At 42.3% G+C, this 22169-nt stretch overlaps 1 protein-coding gene across 3 annotated transcripts; it reads right to left on the bottom strand.

Moving 5' to 3' along the window:
- Positions 1–3764: 3764 nt before the first annotated feature.
- Positions 3765–22160, bottom strand: LOC124283487 (alpha-N-acetylgalactosaminidase-like). Of its 3 annotated transcripts, none has more exons than XM_046719604.1 (8): positions 22055–22160; positions 19072–19241; positions 17051–17225; positions 15052–15226; positions 13679–13770; positions 9316–9477; positions 7841–8038; positions 3765–6410 (listed from the first exon to the last, which is right to left on the bottom strand). In XM_046719604.1, exons 2-8 carry the CDS (start codon positions 19233–19235, stop codon positions 6126–6128), a joined length of 1251 nt encoding a protein of 416 aa, XP_046575560.1. In that variant the 5' UTR covers positions 19236–19241; positions 22055–22160; the 3' UTR covers positions 3765–6125. The 3 variants fall into 3 exon arrangements, with proteins under 3 accessions (XP_046575560.1, XP_046575631.1, XP_046575522.1); XM_046719675.1 differs by having other exon boundaries at positions 19072–19236; positions 22055–22157; XM_046719566.1 differs by lacking the exon at positions 22055–22160 and adding an exon at positions 21970–22034.
- Between the last annotated feature and the right edge of the window lie 9 nt (positions 22161–22169).

The raw sequence follows: 22169 nt of genomic DNA, 5'->3' as shown, positions 1-22169 counted from the left end.
TTCCCGTTCTGTGACGGCAGTGTGTAAATAATCTGGACCAGACATTTTTATATCATTTGGCGAATTCAAACGGCGCAACGTACTCAATATAAGTGACAATAAAGAATTGCATCAGACATACAGTTTCGCTTTGATGCATCAAATTCCAACTATTTATAAATAATCTGTACCAGACCATCCAGCGTGTGACCTCATGAGTGAGTGAGTGGGTGAGTTTAGTTTCACGCCACTTTCAGCAATATTCCAGTTATATGGCGGCGCTGTTAATAATCGAGTCTTGACCTGACAATCCAGTGATCAACAACATAAGCAACGATCAACGCAATTGTTAGTCGCCTCTTACGACAAGCATGGGTTACATAAGATCAATTCTAACCCGGATCTTCACGGGTCTGTGACCTCATGAGGTGAGGTGAGGTGAAATTGGGTTTAACGTCGTGCTTGAGAATATTTCGCTCATACACTCTCTCAAAAAAAAGAAACGCAACCCCTATCTAAATATCTGACATCATTTCTAGAATAAAGATGGTGAATTTAAATTAGAATTTTCTTCAAATACTGTTAATACGTTCCCATCTGATCAGTATAAGCTCCCAAACGGAACCATTTTCACACATGATGACCTTTGTATCTGTGTTATTTGAGAAAGTGCGAAATTGTCATGTACAAAATGCTAAAAGCCTGTTGCACGTGCAAATCGTTGAAAACACAGTTCATGTAGAGGGTTTTAAAAGCACGCGTAGTTTGTAATTTTTCTCTCATAATTTGCTCTGCAAATCAAGTTCGAAAATGCCCCGTTTGAGTACAGCAAATCGAAATATTGCCATTGGTCGCATTGAGGCCGGGGAAAGCTTTGGAACAGTTGCCCGTCATCTAAACGTACACAAAACAACAATCTCACGACTTTGGAATCGTTACACACAGTTCCATGCAATTGAAGATCGTCCCAGGAGCGGTAGACCTAGGATCACCACACCGGCTCAGGATCGCTTTATTCGACTCAGCCACCTACGTAATCGGCATGCCACACCCACCATCACTGCAACACAGGTGCCAGGTTTGAGGAGAGTATCGGCCCAAACCATCAGGAACCGTTTACATGAGGCAAATTTACGTGCAAGAAGACCAGTTGTTGGGCCCGTCTTGAAACGCCAACATCGACGCCAACGTCTCAGGTGGTGTACTAACGTAAGGAGATGGACCCTCAGAAACTGGAGAAGAGTCTGGTTTAGTGACGAGTCTCGTTTTCTTCTTCAACGACGTGACGGTAGACAACGTGTCTATAGACGAGCAAATGAACGTTTTGCACCGAACTGCGTTCGACAGGTCGACAGATTTGGAGGAGGAAGCATCATGGTATGGGGAGCCATGTCTTACAACCAACGGTCAGACTTGGTCATCATTCGTGGCAATTTGACGGCACAACGGTACATTGATGACGTCTTACAGCCACATCTTCTGCCGATAATCGACCAACAGAGGGAGTTGTTTCAACATGACAATGCCCGCCCTCATACAGCTCGTGCAACAGTGGCATTCCTACAGAATTCAAACGTCAACGTGATGCCGTGGCCCTCCAGATCGCCAGACATCAATCCTATCGAACATCTGTGGGACCAGCTGGATCGTCGTGTTCGTGCACGTACACCACAACCGCACACGTTGGTTGAACTGGCCGCAGCACTCCAGGAAGAGTGGAGAGCAATCCCCCAGGAAAACATCCGCCGTCTGATTCGTTCTGTTCCGAGGAGGTGCACTGCTGTGATTAGAGCTCGTGGCTCTACAACGAGATACTGAAGACAACGCCCCCCCTAGCCGAAATTGAGAGTTCGATACTGACCTGCATTAACTGTTACCTTATACCGTGCTGACCTAAGGTTCACCATGTCAAATTTCATGGCATTATCTTTAAAAATACAAATGTAATAACCAGTTAAAATTGATATAAACATTACAAAATAAAACAGGGGTTGCGTTTCTTTTTTGAGAGAGTGTATGACGACGTGCATGCGTGTGTATGTGTATGTGCGGCTGCTTGTACTAGCCCACACTTAAGCTGGTTTTATAGTGCTAGTCCACTGAGATACCAGGCCGCAGTGAAGCATGAATACCCCACTCAGACACATTATACTGACTCCGAGCCGACCAGTCCTTGTTGTACCCATTAATGCCGAGCGCCAGGCAGACACCAACAAGTACCATATTTTAACGTCTTTTGGTATGACGCGGTCGGGGACCGAACCCGCGACCTTCCGCTCTCCGGGCGGACGCTCTAACCACTACACCACGGAGGCGGGCGTGACCTCATGAGCATCTATCTACGCCAATTAGGATACGATGGCATCTATGACCACCCGATCCCAAACGGGTCCATAACGACAACTGTATATTAGATATGTACTGGCGTGTTAGTTTAATGTTGGAGAATATCCCAAAGAGTTGATATAGCCATTTTACTTTGGTCAAACCTACGTGTACATACATGCATGATGCTGACGAACACTGAAACGAAATAAGATCGAATCTGGGACTTCGACCCACGATCTCAGGATCCTGGTATGTTAAAGGGACACAATTATCAGTGCGCTAATTCATAATGACAACTGTTAGGTAAACGCATTAGAAAATATGTTGAGTGAATTTTTAATCCTGCAGTGAGAAACTTTAATCAAAGCTAGCATTAATCTTGTATGGGTCTGACAAACAAGGGGTTTATTGCATGAGCCAAGATTCAGTCCCCCACATGTTGTGACCAGTTGATTCTCAGTCCAGTCAGCTCTTACGATTCCCATAGGGAACCTTTGTACATATTCTGCCCAAGATTTTTCAAGGCAGTGGGTCCCATTTACACATACAGCACTATTGCATATGGAAATACAAAACATGGGATTCAGCAATTTCTATAGATTATGGGAATCATATCATATCACCATCCCCCCAAAAAACCAAACCAACCATTTTTTGTTTGTTTCATTTTCTTCCCACCTTAAAACTTGAGTGTGGCCCTCCTTTGGCCTGGCATACAATTGGGTTTTATATTTTCCAAGGTCTCACTGAAGACATGTCCAAGTTGACCTCAAACATGATTGGTATATTTACTACCGATAATTAGTGAGGCATATCTATAGTGCAAACAGTAGCCAAGGACGATGTCCATGGCGCAGATTGATTTTGTGGCATCAAGTGACTCAGAGTCTCAGTTAATCGATATATTCACTAGTTCTGGTCGTAAGTCTTCGTCTCAACTATAAAAGCAGAACCTGGGCGCTTTGAATGGCTACTGAGCACCTTCATTACCCGACCACCATTAGGTGAGGTGAGGTGAAATTGGGTTTAACGTTGCGCTGGAGAATATTTCGCTCATATGACGTGTGTGTATGTGCGGCAGCTTGTACTAGCCCAGACTTAAGCTGGTTTTATAGTGCTAACCCACTGAGATACCATGCCGCAGTGAAGCATGAATACCCCACTCAGACACATTATACTGATTCCAAGCCGACCAGTCCTTGTTGTACCCATTAATGCCGAACGCCAGGCAGGGACCAAGTACCATATTTTAACGTCTTTTGGTATGACGCGGTCGGGGATTGAACCCGCGATCTTCCGCTCTCCGGGCGGACGCTCTAACCACTACACCACGGAGGCGCCCTGACCACCATTAAATTTCATAACAGTTGGTTAACATACATCAAAGTGGCCATTCAGTTTGAAGATGCTGACTCTTTTCCACATTTAAAAAAAATGACAATAACGATGAATAAAGATATATTTCACACATTTATTTACGAAAGATACCCACCCCAGCAGATGTAGTAAAAGAGTTCACAGTATAAATTCTGCTAGGCAAGTGTGAGTCAGGTTTAATGCCATATATATTCTTTGAGTGAGTTTAGTTTTACCTGCTTTTACCAATATTCCAGCAATATCATGGCAGTGTACACCAGAAATTGGCTTCACATACTCTACCCATGTGGGGAATCGAACCCAGGTCTTCGAGTAATGCGTGAACACTTTAAACACTAGGCTACCCCTATATTCTTTGTAGAGTTGAGCAGAATAATGAGGTATGTTAGACAGATCATTTTGCCCTTGCATCCACACATATATCAGTTTCCATACATAAGGCCTTGAACCAAGCAATTGTCATGTTGATCTCGATGCAATGTGGTCTTGGAGTTATTCTACTAAGAGATATGACTGAACATCTAATCATGTCATGTATGTATGTCAATTTGCATAACTTTAACATTAAATAAATAAAAAAACAAAAACTAACAACCCCCAAAATGTGGTCTTGGAGTTATTCTACTAAGAGATATGACTGAACATCTGATCATGTCATGTATGTCAATTTGCATAACTTTAACATTAAATAAATATAAAAACAAAAACTAACAACCCCCAAAATGTGGTCTTGGAGTTATTCTACTAAGAGATATGACTGAACATCTGATCATGTCATGTGTGTGTGTCAATGTGCATTACTTGGGATGGAATGGTTCAGGTTTGTGGGCTGTCCTGTGTTTACAGTTTGTCAAGACTTCAGAATTTAGGACCATGAGGTGTCTGAAAATCCATCTTTCATTCTGTCGCATACAGGTACCCCATTAATGATTAAGTACAACTGTGCTAAAACTGTAGTGAGTAAGTGGGTTTAGTTCTACGCCGAACTCAGCAATATTACAGCTATATGGCGGCGGTCTGTAAATAACTGAGTCTGGAACAGACAATCCAGTCATCAACAGCATGAGCATCGCTCTGCGCAATTGGGAACCGATGACATGTGTCAACCAAGTCAGCGAGCCTGACCACGTGATCCTGTTAGTCGCCTCTTACGACAAGCATGGGTTACTGAAGATCAATATTCTAACCCGGACCTTCACGGGTCTGCTAAAACTGTACCAGCCAAAGAATACAAAAAATGTCCAAAAGTTTCAAACATAAACATTCCATTCCATATGTTTCAGGTATTCTTTGTCATGTCGTATGCATAAAGTATCGCATGACAAGTGCCTGAATTGGCACATATTGCAATTTGCAATACAATTTACTTGCCAGTACATAGCCCCTATCATCTAGGAAGTATAATTTAAACTGGTCCTCAGTCTACAGCAGTAGCTCTCTTGGATAAGTAGTCAATAGCTTAAAATATCACCAGACAGCCACGGATCAAAAGATGCCGTCTGCTGTTATTCAAATATTTACAGCATAAAAAGTACCCCTGACTGACATGAACAAGGTGTGACGACATGATAAGGAGACAAGTACAAGCTCAGCTCCCTCAATTGGGAAATTTTGGAGGTCAGAGAGACAAATATTCATTTTGGGAAAATATGCAGTTAAAAGATGAAAATATCACAAATAATAGTAGATATAAGATGAGGCCTCCACTGACGACACATTCACCAAGTCATTACATTGTTAACATAAATGACTGAGTATTGGCATTAAAGGGACTCAAACCTCCTGAACAAGAAAACATGTTTCCTATTTAAAATTTCAACTTCATTGGTCCAGTGGTTTCAAATGAGAAGATGGCGGATGGATGACAAGCATGACGAAAGGTTACTTGCCGTTTAGTCGGGTGATCAGAAAATGCCTCAGTACTAACCCATTACTGGCAAACAAGGATATGTTGGACCGGCGCAGCGAACGCGTTTATGAGAAGTAGGCGCTGCATGGCAAATGAGCAAACTCAAAGGTAGACTGACTGACTGACTGAGTTTGGTTTTATGCCGCTTTTAGCAATATTTCAGCAACATCACGGCGGGGGACACCAGAAATGGGCTTCAGACATTGTACCCATGTGGGGATTCGAACCCGGGTCTTCAGCGTGACGAGCCAACGCTTTAACCACTAGGCTACCCCACCACCGCTGTGAAAGGTAGAGCAGATGTAGGCTAGTGCACTAGTCACACTACACTTGATCGCAGACATCTTGGGTCCCCTTCGCTAACATTGGCAGGCGCCAGTGGGCGGCACTCATACATGCTAATATGGGTCATTTGTCAGGTCGGTGCTCAACTTATCCTTGTTTGCCAGTAATAACTATCCCTAACTAACTATCCACAACGTTACTCCAGATGATCTATCCAATCACAGTCGATGGGTGAAGCATACTTTGTTCATGGATACTCCACATCTTTCTTAGACACAGGGACAGCAACAGCTAAGAAAATTCCAGTTGGATTTATCATAACTTGCAGTTTGTCTTTTGCTGCGAATGTTCCGAGAGGCTTCCCATCAAATGCTTCCGTGACATTGTAAGCAGAGACTCCATTGAAGTCGAACTTGGTTTCTCCAAATGTCACATTTACTTCTGAAGGTGTTCCCCTAAAGTTTCCGTTAAGCACTGCAAGAGCGTATGATTTGTTCTGCAAGGGCCTTGTCCACACATCAATTTTGTTAAGCTGTAGAATAAAGGAAACTGATGAGATAAACTTCAAAGATTGTTATGTGCGATGAAAAATAATTTGGTCCATTTCTTGAAATGCACAGTAAATAAGTCCTTGTAATAAATGGGGACACACTACCCAAGTCAATAAACTATTGTGTGATTTCTGGAGTGTCTGTAATGTGTTGAGCCTGGAGGGTCTGGAATGTGTCTGTGGTGTCTAGAGGGCCTGAAGTGTGTCTAGAGGGTCTGGAATGTGTCTGTTGAGTCTGGAATGTGTCTGTAGTGTCTAGAGGGTCTGAAATGTGTCTGTAGTGTCTGGAATGTGTCTGTAGTGTCTGGAATGTGTCTGTAGGGTCTCGAATGTGTCTGTAGTGTCTGGAATGTGTCTGTAGTGTCTGGAATGTGTCTGTAGTGTCTGGAATGTGTCTGGAGGGTCTCGAATGTGTCTGTAGTGTCTGGAATGTGTCTGTTGAGTCTGGAATGTGTCTGTAGTGTCTGTAGAGGGTGTGTCTGTTGAGTGTGTCTGTAGTGTCTAGAGGGTGTGTCTGTAGTGTCTGGAATGTGTCTGTTGAGTCTGGAATGTGTCTAGTGTCTGGAATGTGTCTGTAGTGTCTGGAATGTCTCTGGAGGGTCTCGAATGTGTCTGGAGGGTCTCGAATGTGTCTGTTGAGTCTGGAATGTGTCTGTAGTGTCTAGAGGGTTTAGAATGTGTCTGTAGTGTCTGGAATGTGTCTAGAGGGTCTGGAATGTGCCTGTTGAGTCTGGAGGGTGTCTGTTGAGTCTGGAATGTGCCTGTTGAGTCTGGAGGGTGTCTGTTGAGTCTGGAATGTGTCTGTAGTGTCTAGAGGGTGTGGAATGTGTCTGTAGTGTCTGGAATGTGTCTGGGGGGTCTGGAATATGTCTAGAGGGTCTGGAATGTGTCTGTTGAGTCTGGAATGTGTCTGTTGAGTCTGGAATGTGTCTGTAGTGTCTAGAGGGTGTAGAATGTGTCTGTAGTGTCTGGAATGTGTCTAGAGGGTCTGGAATGTGCCTGTTGAGTCTGGAGGGTGTGGAATGTGCCTGTAGTGTCTGGAATGTGTCTGTAGAGTCTGGAATGTGCCTGTTGAGTCCGGAGTGTGTCTGTAGTGTCTAGAGGGTCCAAAATGTGTCTGGAGTGTCTAGAATGTGTCTACAGGGTCTGAAATGTGTTTGTTGAGTTTGGAGGGTCTGGAATAAATCTGGAATGTCTAGAGGGTCTGGAATGTGTCTACAGGGTCTGAAATGTGTTTGTTGAGTTTGGAGGGTCTGGAATAAGTCTGGAATGTTTCTGGAGTGTCTATATGTGTGTGTATATTGTGTATAATGTCTGTAATGTGAATCTGTAACGTTTGTCTGGAATGTGTGCTTGGTTAGTAGTATCCGTAATGTTTGGAGAGTCTGTGTAGTCACTCTATTGTATCTCACCTGATATAACCTACTGCCCTGTATACCGAGGGGATCCTGGTTGATGGCGATGACACGCTTGTTGAGCAGCAGGCCCCGGGACTCGGGATTGATGGTGCGCAGGTCAACAGACATGAAGAGGGGGGAAGCCATAATAGCCCACATCCCCATCTGAACACGTTGCTGTTCCCAGCTCAGTCCAAAGTCGCCGATAATCAACTAGAAAAATTACAACATCAGACCTTGTATTTTCTTGTTACAAAGAACTTTGAAAAAATGAAGAAAAAGAATTCAAACAAACTAAACATCAAACTTTACGTTGCTTATTGAAAACAATATGACAGGGTGTAAAATAATTGCAGCATAATTCAGCTATTACTGTAAACGTATTATATTTCGCGCAGGTTTTATTTTTGCGCTTTTTGCTCAAAACATTTTAGCGCGAAAATTTATACACCGCGAATAAACCTGTCATTCATTCAGTCTTGCCACGCTCGCCCCTGAGTTGTTACCATCATACATCAAGTTTGAAGACAGAAATCTACGGGAATCTTAAAATGACGACTGATAGTAGCATAACGAATCATACTTAACTGTCGCTGTAATGGATTTCCCAAAACATAATTAAATAATGCGCCAAATCCCATTGCCGAATTAGCGAAAACAGCAATGTGTGTTGTGGCCGCCATGGAAATTGGTCACATGTTCTATTTCGGCCAATCGTAGTGACAGATGGTTTGATACAAAACAGATTACCATGAAACGACTCGGGGGTAGGTGCTTTCTTTAACCACATTCGCAATGCCATCGTCAGATCGTCAGAATTCGGAACATAAGACTGATGAGTTTTTCATCTCTTTATATACTGGTACTTGCATCACGATATCTCACTTCCTAAGCACTTAATACTTCCGTGAGTAAACGGATTACTGTGTACTAGTATATCGCACAGATAGGGATTTCCTGTGAGTAAGCAATAAACGCTGCCTGACAGGTTAAGCCACTCTGTTTGTTTTCACTGCTATAAGTGGCGGCCACAGAGACAGCTGGCAGTTCCGGCAATTACTGATTGCACGAATAATTGACCGTGCGATGTAGTCTAAACTGTCAATTCCGCAAAAATTGCACCACGTGAAAATAAGTACGTTTACAGTATTAGTTTCCATTCAGAACTGCATGACCATGTCTGTCCACAACATAGAGAAATCGGTTATGCTGCAACTAATGCTTACTTGCTTCATCACTAGAAACTTCACCTAACATCACATAATTCCTGTAATGTGTTTGTCTGATAAAATAAGTGGCAGTGGGGTAGCCTAGTGGTTAAAACGTTTGCTCTTCATGCCAAAGACCCTGTTTAATTCTGTCCAATGTGTGAAGCCCATTTCTGGTGTCCCCAACGTGATACTGCTGGAATATTGCTAAAAGCGGTGTAAAACGACACTCACTCACTGATTATCAAATATTTCCCATTAAGTCACACAGCAATATTCTACCTGATCAGGATCATTCCAGTTGCCAGGTCCAGCCACAGCGGCGAAGTTGTCGGGGTTTTTGCCGTAGTACTGTATAATACTATAGATACTGTCCCAGGAGTCTTCCACATCATCAAAGTTCCGCCACATGTTGCAGTTCTTGGCGATCAGCTTGTAGTCAGTCTACATGGAGAGAAGAGGCTGTAAAATCTACACCTTACATCCATAACACATTCTGACAAATTTCCCTTCATAGCCTCGAAGTAAATAGCTTCGACCCATCATTTCAATGTGTTCAAAACCACAGGGGCTTGTAATGCATAAAACTGGCATCAAGGTATATAATTATCACTGACGAGTTCTTTGTACAATGCCAGTTGTTTTTGTTATGACAGGGATGGAAATAACTTTAAAATTGCTAATGTACTCCGGTACAGTGGCACATGTGAAATCACTTGCCCTGATAATTTTTCCACTATACCGACCGTTTTCTTGTAGGATTTTTTAAATAAACAACATAATTAACATTGGAAAGTCAACTGGATGCCGGTACAGTGTGATATACAAATTTGCTTGCCCGACAGAAAAAACACTGGACTCGGACGTCGGGCAATGGGTTATTTCCAACCCTGTATGAGTCCCTGGGTTTAAAACAGTCCAAGTAACAAGAATTCCATAATATGATATTGACCTGTCTGGGTGTTCCTTGGCAAACCAGTGGATGACTGCATGAGCAGCAAGCCATGTCATCAGGTACAAGGACACACAACCAACTGACCCCCATAGTCGGTTGTAACACAAAGCATGGGATCCTGGGGATCTACTCTTTCCAGAATTCACATCCAGGTGCTCTTTTTACATTTCCATGACATTTAATCACATCACAAATGCAAACTGTCCTCTGGAATTCATTTTGAAAGTTCTTATTAATATCTTTCAAAACAAAAATGAGTTGACATCAACGTAATATCAATGTGTTTTCTTATCCCACTACAGCACTATACCTCGTGTCTCTATATGGTGGTCATCTGACATCCCCATACTACAGCAGTGTATGAAATAAGCCAAAACCCCAGACAGAAATCAGGGCGGGTAACTTCAAAATGTTACCTGTCCAAAATAGATTTAACCAGACCAGACTCTAAGATATGACTCGGATGTATATAACATCTCAGTTTTTTAACATACCATCGGGCTGGCTTGCTGTAAATCTAGACTGTCTGTCTGAAATCTAACCCGTCTCGGGTGGTTGGACGGACCTTATATTCATACACTGACTACAGCACCAGATCTGGGTGCCATGACCTTTGTATGCCAGCCAACTTATACCCCTCTACTACAGCACCAGATCTGGGTGCCATGACCTTTGTATGCCAGCCAACCTATACCCCTACACTACAGCACCAGATCTGGGTGACATGACCTTTGTATGCCAGCCAACTTATACCTCTATACTACAGCACCAGATCTGGGTGCCATGACCTTTGTATGCCAGCCAACTTATACCTCTACACTACAGCACCAGATCTGGGTGCCATGACCTTTGTATGCCAGCCAACCTATACCCCTATACTACAGCACCAGATCTGGGTGCCATGACCTTTGTATGCCAGCCAACCTCTATACCTCTACACTACAGCACCAGATCTGGGTGCCATGACCTTTGTATGCCAGCCAACTTATACCTCTATACTACAGCACCAGATCTGGGTGCCATGACCTTTGTATGCCAGCCAACTTATATCCCTATACTACAGCACCAGATCTGGGTGCCATGACCTTTGTATGCCAGCCAACTTATACCTCTACACTACAGCACCAGATCTGGGTGCCATGACCTTTGTATGCCAGCCAACCTTATACCCTATACTACAGCACCAGATCTGGGTGCCATGACCTTTGTATGCCAGCCAACTTATACCCCTATACTACAGCACCAGATCTGGGTGCCATGACCTTTGTATGCCAGCCAACTTATACCTCTATACTACAGCACCAGATCTGCTGAGGTGCCATGACCTTTGTATGCCAGCCAACCTATACCCCTATACTACAGCACCAGATCTGGGCCATGACCTTTGTGACCTTTGTATGCCAGCCAACTTATACATGGCCTTGCCATGACCTGCCAGCCAACTTATACCTCTACACTACAGCACCAGATCTGGGTGCCATGACCTTTGTATGCCAGCCAACCTATACCCCTATACTACAGCACCAGATCTGGGTGCCATGACCTTTGTATGCCAGCCAACTTATACCACCAGATCTATACTACAGCACCAGATCTGGGTGCCATGACCTTTGTATGCCAGCCAACTTATACCTCTATACTACAGCACCAGATCTGGTTGCCATGACCTTTGTATGCCAGCCAACTTATACCTTTGTATCCCTATACTACAGCACCAGATCTGGGTGCCATGACCTTTGTATGCCAGCCAACTTATACCCCTATGCCAGCCACAGCACCAGATCTGGGTGCCATGACCTTTGTATGCCAGCCAACCTTATATACCCCAGATCTGGGTGCCATGACTTTGTACAGCCACCAGATCCTGGGTACAGCACCAGATCTGCCATGACCTTTGTATGCCAGCCAACTTATACCTCTACACTACAGCACCAGATCTGGGTGCCATGACCTTTGTATGCCAGCCAACCTATACCTCTATACTACAGCACCAGATCTGGGTGCCATGACCTTTGTATGCCAGCCAACTTATACCTCTATACTACAGCAGCAGATCAGATCTGGGTGCCATGACCTTTGTATGCCAGCCAACCAATATACCCTATACTACAGCACCAGATCTGGGTGCCATGACCTTTGTATGCCAGCCAACTTATACCCCTATACTACAGCACCAGATCTGGGTGCCATGACCTTTGTATGCCAGCCAACTTATACCTCTACACTACAGCACCAGATCTGGGTGCCATGACCTTTATGCCAGCCATGCCAGCCAACTGGGTGCCATGACCCTAACACCAGATCTGGGTGCCGCTCTACTACAGCACCAGATCTGGGTGCCATGACCTTTGTATGCCAGCCAACTTATACCCTATACTACAGCACTACTGGGTGCAGCACCAGATCTGGGTGCCATGACCTTTGTATGCCAGCCAACTTATACCTCTATACTACAGCACCAGATCTGGGTGCCATGACCTTTGTATGCCAGCCAACTTATACCTCTACTACTACAGCACCAGATCTGGGTGCCTTTATTATGACCAACTTGTATGCCAGCCAATCTGGGTATACCTTTATGCTATGCCAACTACCTTAGCACCAGATCTGGTATGCCATGACCTTTGTATGCCAGCCAACTTATACCCAACTATACTACAGCACCAGATCTGGGTTTGCCATGACCTTTGTATGCCAGCCAACTTATACCCTATGACTACAGCACCAGATCTGGTTGCCATGACCTTTGTATGCCAGCCCAACTTTGCTACTGCAGGCGCCAGATCTGCCAATGGTGCCATGAACTTGCCATATGCCCTACTACGGCACCAGATCTGGGTGCCATGACCTTTAATGCCAGCCAACTTATACCCTATACTACAGCACCAGATCTGGTTGCCAACTTACCTTTGTATGCCAGCCAACTTATATCCCTATACTATACACAGCACCAGATCTGGTTGCCATGACCTTTATTATGCCAGCCAACTTATACCTATACTACAGCACCAGATCTGGGTAGCATGAACTTATACCCCTATACTACAGCACCAGATCTGGGTGCCATGACCTTTGTATGCCAGCCAACTTATACCCCTATACTACAGCACCAGATCTGGGTGCCATGACCTTTGTATGCCAGCCAACCTATACCCCTATACTACAGCACCAGATCTGGGTGCCATGACCTTTGTATGCCAGCCAACTTATACCCTCTATACTACAGCACCAGATCTGGGTGCCATGACCTTTGTATGCCAGCCAACTTATACCCAACTATACTACAGCACCAGATCTGGGTGCCATGACCTTTGTATGCCAGCCAACCTATACCCTATACTACAGCACCAGATCTGGGTGCCATGACCTTTGTATGCCAGCCAACTTATACCCCTATACTACAGCACCAGATCTGGGTGCCATGACCTTTGTATGCCAGCCAACTTATATCCCTATACTACAGCACCAGATCTGGGTGCCATGACCTTTGTATGCCAGCCAACTTATACCCCTCTACTACAGCACCAGATCTGGGTGCCATGACCTTTGTATGCCAGCCAACTTATACCCCTATACTACAGCAGTTGAGATGTATCCCAGCCACCCTATACCATGGCACTGTAACTTAGTGCCTAAGGGTGAGTATACCAACCAACCAACTCCTAAAACATGCCTACAACAGTACTGTACCTTGTTTCCAGAGCCTGTGTATGCAGGCCAGCTGCATGAGTAAAGCATTGGTCGTCCTGTCTTGTTTAAGAAAAATCCCATGGTTGGATAACCTGAAAAATGTCATGAATGAGGTTGAATGAACCAATGTCTATTGATGACAAGGTAAATGTCAGCTGACAAAAAGATACATCAGGATTACATACACCTGAACAATAGCCAGTGTGTGAGTGAGTGAAGTTTACACACAACTGCTCTCACTACAGTCAGCAATATGACAGTGGGGAACACCAAGACCATTCACGGCACTTATACCCTCAGTGGGATTAAACCCAAGTGACAGGCAGCAACCTTTTCCTCTGGGGAATCCCATCTTTGCAAACAGTTATGGTTCTTTGCCAAATTGTTTGGACCATATTTGGTAATGAGTTTTGATTAGTTTCTGCTTAGGCCAGACCAATTTTATTTTATTTCTTGTTTTACGGATCTGCCGGTCGTATTTTATCAAGAATAAGAAAAAACATAAAAATAAATTTTCCCTGATGTAAAAATAAAATCCTAATGTTTTTATTGGCGAAAAATGTAAACTCACAACAACAACAAAATTTTGATTGTTTTTTGCCCCATATTCACTTCATAAAATGCCAAAAGTAAAACACTCTTAGTATTTAAAAGTAATATTACTTTGACTGGTGATTTTTATTTTTATTTTTTTCCCTCCTGCCTCTAGGTTTTCTGAGGACAAAAATCCATAAAACAAGAAATTAAATTGGTCTGGCCTTACTAAGAAAGGAAATCATAGACAAAACTACATCATCAACTGTGATAGTCTTGCCAGGTGATCAGACATGCCAGTACTGAGAACTACGGTTGTAACAAACTCTGTAATAAAATACTGCAGAACAGACATCCTGCTAAATGCATGATTCCAAACTTGGAGGCCTGGGTTGGCAAAGAACAAAAACAGTAATGATGTAGTTCAAATTCTAAATTCTCACTCTCTCGAACTCTTCTCACGAAAACATTCAATAAAAACTCAGTCACTTCAGTTCACTACTGTTGTCAGTGAAATGCTGGACACTTCTACAAAATCATATTACCTGAAAAACAGTCTAAATTCCAAAATTACACAATTTGGGGGAATTTTTAACTGACATTTGCAGCAGATGTGGGAACAAATATTGGCCTCTAAAAACATGTAGATAAATTCCTGCAAAAGCCAAACTTGTGCATAGATTTTAGTCTTAAAAGCATAAGATCTAACAAGTTAAAGAAATAAATTGTCACTAAAATATCTTCAATCAATGGAGTAGATAGCAACTAAATATTTATTTGCCATTCCAAATCCAGATTTTGCTGTTGTTTCTCACTCTACACGTTTTGAGTATACATACCGATGCTCATATCAGCTCGGTCGGCATGGCAACCATCAAGCTTCAACATGTCCACGCCCCAGTCAGCAAATGTCTGGGCATCATCGGACAAGTAGAACTCGCTGCCTGGGTAACCACCACAGGTTTCTGTTCCGAAGTCTTCATAGATACCTAACAACAGGCTTTTGTTGTGCATCTGCAACAGATATTCAGAGTGCATAAAACATTACAATCCATACCATGTAAAAACTTCGTTGCATACGCTCATGTTGTTACAATTTGTGTTCATTTTCATATCAGTCATGGCTTTAGAGACATATATGTGTATTTGCACAAACATACCAAAAATATATAGGTCACTAAAGTGAAAATGTGAATGTTTAAAATTCTTGTATTGGCTGTTTGCCTACGGGTGGCAGTGATGTGGCAGTGATGATATCAGTATGATAACCATGGTGTATACCCTGGGAAGGAGCTTGCTCCTGTTGTGTCAAGGGAGGTAATCATTTCTGCAATACATAAATTGGCACACTCTAGATTCAATGACCGTTACAGCTACTGCTACATGCGTTACAGTCTGATAGAGAAACTTAATGTCAATTCACACAACTTTCATACCATATCGGGGAGGTGATGTAGCCTAGTGGTAAAAGCGTTCGCTCGACCCCGGTTCGATTCCCCACATGGGTACAATATGTGAAGCCAATTTCGTGTGTCCCCGCCATGATATTGCTGGAATATTGCTAAAAGCGGCGTAAAGACATACTCACTCATACCCTCTCAGAAATTTCAGACTTCCCTAACTTAATGGATCTGCACAGTGTTATCCATTGTGTAACTATCTTCCAAGTATAATATTTTGTATAAGGGGCTGTTCATAATTTATGGCTGGGGGGATGGGGTGTGTGATGATGATTATTATGGAGAAGAAAGTACAATGTGAATGACCCCCCCCAAAAAAATGTATGTACAAAGTAAGTGACCCCCTCCCTGCATGTCATGTACAAATTCAATGACACCCCTCCTCTCATATATTTTTCATATTTTTATGCACAAAATTGCTGACACCCCTCCCCCAGTACATGTGTACAAAATTGATCACCCCCCCACACACCTAACTCCCAAGAACAAAATGGGTGAAACACCCCCACCCCCCACCCCTTAAAATCATCATCATCCGTCCTAGCAATAAATTTGGATTACGAACGGTCCCTAAGTGGCTAATCAGCAATCCAAGCCAGTGTGCTATAGTGAGACTTGTGCTATATTTGGATGTGTAATAGATTGAGGGAACTAAAACCCTATGGTTTTGTGCCTTTTTCTTTTGTATATAAGGGGAGCTAGCTTTGCCCTTCATCACACATGACATCACACATGGCATCTCAAGTTACTAGAAGACCCGCATTGTGTGTGATGCTCATTACACCGTGGTTGGTTGGTTTGTTGTTTAACGCCGCACTCAGCAATATTCCAGTATATGGTAGAGGCCTATAAAAATCGAGTCCTTACCAGACACTCCAGTGATCAACATCATAAGCATCGATCTATGCAATTGGGATATGATGACATGTGTCAACCAAGTCAGCGAGCCTGATCACCCAATCAAGTTAGTCGCCTCTTACGACAAGCATGGGTCACTAAAGACCAATTCTAACCAGGATCTTCATAGGTCCATTATACCCTGGTAACAATGCATAGGAAAGTTGGCCGACTATTGCTGATAGGAGAATATTACATCACTGTCTTCTTTACTATACTCACTGCTCTTATACTTGTACTGCCACATTTTTGCCTTCTTGTCACATATGGACATACAGTATATGGCTCATGACATTGTTATCTCTTTCTTGGTTCTTGATTGAAAATTCAAAGCTACAAGCTCAGGAGAAAACTTTAAGCCTTGGTCTTATCCCTGCACAAGGTTTTACATTTTCAATGAAAATCGAGCAGGACTCCTTATCTTTACTAACAAACACACACACTAACCATGAACATCTTTGCTGATTAGAGCCCAACTTACATAATCTGCCAGGAATTTGATCCCTCTTGGGAAGCGGTCCGGATCGGCTTGCAGTTTCCCATTAGCATCTCTCTGTTTGGCCATCCAGCAGTCGTCGATAGACACGTAACGGTATCCTACGTCACGGTAACCATCAGCAGCCAATCGGTCAGCAGTGTCCATCAACAGTTTCTCTCTGAAGATAACACACCCAAACTAAAACAACAATGAGTGAGTGAGTTTGGTTTTACGCAGCTTTTAGCAATTTTCCTGCAATATCACGGTGGGGGACTCCCGAATTGGCTTCACACATTGTACCCATGTGGGGAACACAACACGAGTCTTCGGCCTGACAAGCGAATGCTTTAAGTTTAACCACTAGGCTACCCCGACGTCCCAGTACAAAAATGAGTGAGTGCCGTTTTTACCAATATTCCAGCAATATCACAGCAGAGGACACCAGAAATGGGCTTCACACATTGTACCCATGTGAGGAATTGAACCAGTGTATTCAGCATGATGAGAGGACGCTTTAACCACTAGGCTACTCCGTCACTCATATACAACAAACAACAAACTGAGGTGAGGTGAGGTGAAATTGGGTTTAACGTGGTGCTTGAGAATATTTCGCTCATATGACGACGTGCATGCGTGTGTATGTGTATGTGCGGCTGCTTGTACTAGCCCAGACTTAAGCTGGTTTTATAGTGCTAGCTCACTGAGATACCATGCCGCAGTGAAGCATGAATACCCCACTCAGACACATTATACTGACTCCAAGCCGACCAGTCCTTGTTGTACCCATTAATGCCGAGCTCCAGGCAGGGACCAACAAGTACCATATTTTTTAACGGCTTTCGGTATGACGAGTCGGGATCGAACCATTCCATCTCGGTGGGCGGCTCTAACCACTACACCATGGAGGCGGTCCACTACATACTAAAGACTATATTCATGGTCTCCACACATCGCAAATAACGTGATAACAAGAAGACAAAGTCATCAATATCCCCCGCAATGGCAAAAAACTCTTCATGATTATGTCTACGAGTTATGATTATGTCAAATATTTAGGTGTGTATATAGAAAAGTGGAAGGAGAGTATTGAAAGGTTTTTAAAGTTCTGCTCCAGAAAGCAGCAGCACTACATACAATTTCAGCTAAAAAGAGCAAACTTTCAGGCTAAGTCAAACTTGCCATGGAAACACCAAAAACATTTTATTCAGAATTCCAAAACTACCAAAAGGCACCAGTACACCACCAGATCTATCTATGTGCCAAGTTTGGTGAAGAAATAGTGAACAGTTTTAGAGTTCTGCTCCGGAAAAGAGCACTACCACCTATTTCAGGCTAAGTCAAACTTGTTGCCATGGAAAAGTCAAAAATATTTAATTCAGAATTCCAAAACTACCAAAAGGCACCAGTACACCACCAGATCCATGTATGTGCCAAGTTTGGTGAAGAAATATTGAACGGTTTTAGAGTTCTGCTCCGGAAAAGACAAATGTGCACGGACGGACGGACGCACGCACGCACGGACGGAGTCCATTTTAATACCCCCCGCAAAACGCGTTGCGGGGGATAATTAGGGAAGGTTGACAGCTACAAAGTTAGTTGTTTAACGCTGTATTCAGAATTATACTAGCATTATGATGGTGGTCGGTGAATAATAAAGTCTAGACCAGACAATCCAGTGATTAACATCATGAGTATCAATCTCTGCAACTGGGACATAATGACATGTGTCAACCAAGTCAGCCTGATGACCTGATCCAGTTAGTCAACAAGCATGGGTTGCTGAAGACAAAGTCTGGATCTTCACCAGTCAGCAGCTAAATGAGTATACAGAATATATATGAGTATATGTTCAGTCAACTTCAGACTATGCATGACCAGATTTTTTCATACATGTATTTTAATAGATTTTGTCAGGTAAAACAATTCCCATATAACAGACATTTTGCACCCAATTCAAGATCTGCAGTAGTTGCCAAGGTAGGAAGCCATATCAGTCAAGCTGGTAACATAATCGGCCAACTTACCCAATGCAGTTATCTGGGTCATTCTTGCAGTCAATGTTACACCGGAACCTCTCCCAGTCCATCCAGCCCATTGGGGGTGTCCTTGCAAGGCCATTGTCCAGACTGTGGACCACCCCTAGCAGCATACAGCTGACCAGCCATATCAGATTACTTGCATGAAGCATCCTGTTCTAGAAAACATCAACAGTTGTCTGAGTTTTATCTTTACCTGTGAAATTACTTATCCAGAGGACCTACAATCACTATTTCAAAGGTCCTTCATGGAAATATGAGAATACTGTAAAATAATGAAATGGTGTAGATTGCTGTTAGGTTTGATAAACTTTAATTGCAGGAATAAAGAAATGTAAGTAAAGACAGTGAGTGAGTGAGTGAGTGAGTGAGTTTAGTTTTATGCTGCACTCAGCAATATTCCAGTTATGTGGTGGCGGTCTGTAAATAATCGAGTCTGGACCAGATAATCCAGTGATCAACAGCATGAGCATCAATCTGCGCAATTGGAAACCGATGACATGTGTCAACTAGTCAGCGAGCCTGACCACCCGATCCCGTTAGTCGCCTCTTACAACAAGCATGGGTTACTGAAGGCACATTCTAACCCGGATCTTCATGGGTCGAGTAAAGACAGAAGAATAAAGGAAAAAGAGTGTAGACAGGAATAAGATGGGTAAAGACAGGAGTAAAGAGAAATCAGTCAACTGCTCTTGTGTAAAAATTACTGTTGACAATTTCTGTTGATCCCTGCCCTTTTAAGATGGATAAATCGTATAATTACTTTGCCAGTAGTTTGGATCCTTGTTTATCAAAATCCTAGATCCACTTGTATTTCAAAAAGTATATGACATGTAAATGGTTTTAAACTAAGTTCTTCTAAGCTTATTTCAGTAGCCACACATCAAACATCTTTATCCACATTTATTTAATATACTAAATAACAACATACTTTCTTGGCATGTTGAATTTTTATATGGGTTGCCATTTTAAAAACAGGTAAAAAAAATTCACATTTAACGTCTTGCTGCTGAGAATGAAATATTGACAATAATTCTTGTACCAGGGCTCGAAAATTTCAAAAATCTGCACTCGCCCTATACAGCGAATAATATGAACTTTCCACTCGTCCTTCTAAACTTGTACTTTCCCTATAGATCATGCATCACAATGATTATAAATTTATTTTATTTCAAAATGTTTGCTTGGAATAAAACTACAATAAACATTACTTACTTTGCCTTCTGTACAAAATCTTTGACAAAATTGAATTCGTTCACCATTTAAGATAGCTGAAGGAAAAAGAAAAATCTTACTTTTGGGTCAGAAAACATACTCATCCTCTAGGACGAACAAATTATGTTTTTCAATTGCCCCGAAACAAATTTTACTCATCAATTCGAGCGGACGAGTGGAATGTTCGAGCCCTGATTGTAGTACAGAGTGAAGATCTTGACCTTGGCAAGAGAATACCACCAGTATTGATCGTCATGATAAGACACTAATAGTGAGTGACATCTGTTATTTGTGTCAGGTCTGAGTAATCACCTTCACTTTGACTGCAGGAGATAAAATAGTTTTATCAGCAAAATGTCAGCGAGTAAAAACGGCAACAATTTGCAAACATGTAACCTCTCACAGAGCAAAAATGGCTGCTCTTGCCACGTGAAAACTTTACTTGTTTTACATTGGTTTCTTAACACAGGAAATAACTAAAATTAATTAACACAGATTCATATACAAACACAAATAAAAGTGAGATTTTAATCGACTTTAAAGGCATTTCCATTAGAAATAATTTAGCATCTTTTCAAATTTACTTCCATGACACAGATTGTGAGGCGCAAGTAAAAGTACACTACATACTTTAAAGTTGAGGTATCTGTGCACAATTTAACTCAATTGTTTTATTGTGTTGTATTTAAGATACATGACAGGGTGCTGTCAGATCCCAATTCTTCACTATAGATGTGGTGTATGCATTTGTGAGTACAAATGACATTACAACAGATGACTAAACCACAAAATGAAACAATCATTTTAACCTAAGTTAAGCTAAATATACTTCCTCAATAGCAGAATGCACCAGTTCTGCACTTGCCTGATACAAATTTAAAGACAAAATTCCTGAACACCTGCAGGAACCAGTGTATGCCTGGCGTACATACAAAGTTGCATGATGAGGAAATGAAAAGTTAATGAGTTATGCTCCAGAAAGGAAACCTGAGGGATAAACCCTGTTTCAACATTTCCTGGAAAAAAGTTTGGGCCGGGCGGGTCTGAAAAAAACACCTTTAGTTAATGCGTACATGTAAGTATTTTCATAAGTATACATCAGATGACAGTGATGTATTATTTTTGCAACTATGAAGTTCTGTTCATATTGAATATTCTCAAAACAGGAACCTGACATAATTTTTGGGCAATAAAGTTTCGGTTTCATATTCCTTGTCCATGTTTGGTGTTATGAACCTACACCTGTCGCTGACATTGACTCAGTTAATGAATTTGCAGCTGCTAATATGTCATCATGCCATAATTGCTGTTAGAGAGTTTGGTTGAAACCCGAGTTTACTACCCCTCAATTTTTTTTTAAGCTCTCCCTCGCTAAACCAATGAGCTGCTATTTATTATGGTCTCTGGTTTCAGCGTTGTAAAGAGTGTGTAGCATTGTGACAAAGAAACATGACACGGAGAACACCAAACCAATGGATAAAGCACTCCAGATAGTGAGACAAATATCACATTGATATCAGTGGATAATCAAACATGACAATGATAGGAAATGGAACGCAAACGAATGAATAAATCGCGATGCAGGTCATGTCTTGATCTACAAATTACAATATCAGTTTTGAATGCCGTTATAATCAGTTTGAAGTGCCGTGAAAGGGGTGCCATTTTCACCAGATGAAACTGGTGACGTTTTGCTGTGGTTCCGTTTAATGCCACATCCATATAACTGACTATGATCACAAGAAGATTAACAAACCTCCAAAATCACGCCTCTTCCACCGTACAAAGTTTGGTCACATGATGTTCCACATCACGTGACGATCGATGGGCTACAAAAATAAATAAGAGACTGATATTATATGCATAACCTT

This window comes from Haliotis rubra, unplaced genomic scaffold (assembly GCF_003918875.1).
Source record: "Haliotis rubra isolate DU_JTF1 unplaced genomic scaffold, ASM391887v1 Scf1, whole genome shotgun sequence".
Classification (NCBI taxonomy): domain Eukaryota; kingdom Metazoa; phylum Mollusca; class Gastropoda; order Lepetellida; family Haliotidae; genus Haliotis; species Haliotis rubra.
The sequence above is the reverse complement of the archived record's forward strand: the minus strand, read 5'-3'. Positions and strand labels throughout refer to the sequence as shown.

Coding starts and splice junctions, on each gene's coding strand:
- LOC124283487 (XM_046719566.1), bottom strand. CDS start 22,020: ATGGATGTGGCATTAAACGGAACCACAGCAAAACGTCACCAGTTTCAT. Junction 19,242..21,969: donor AACGTCACCAGTTTCATCTG/GTGAAAATGGCA, acceptor GATGTTTTCTAG/AACAGGATGCTTCATGCAAG. Junction 9,478..13,678: donor ACACAGGCTCTGGAAACAAG/GTACAGTACTGT, acceptor CTCTCCATGTAG/ACTGACTACAAGCTGATCGC.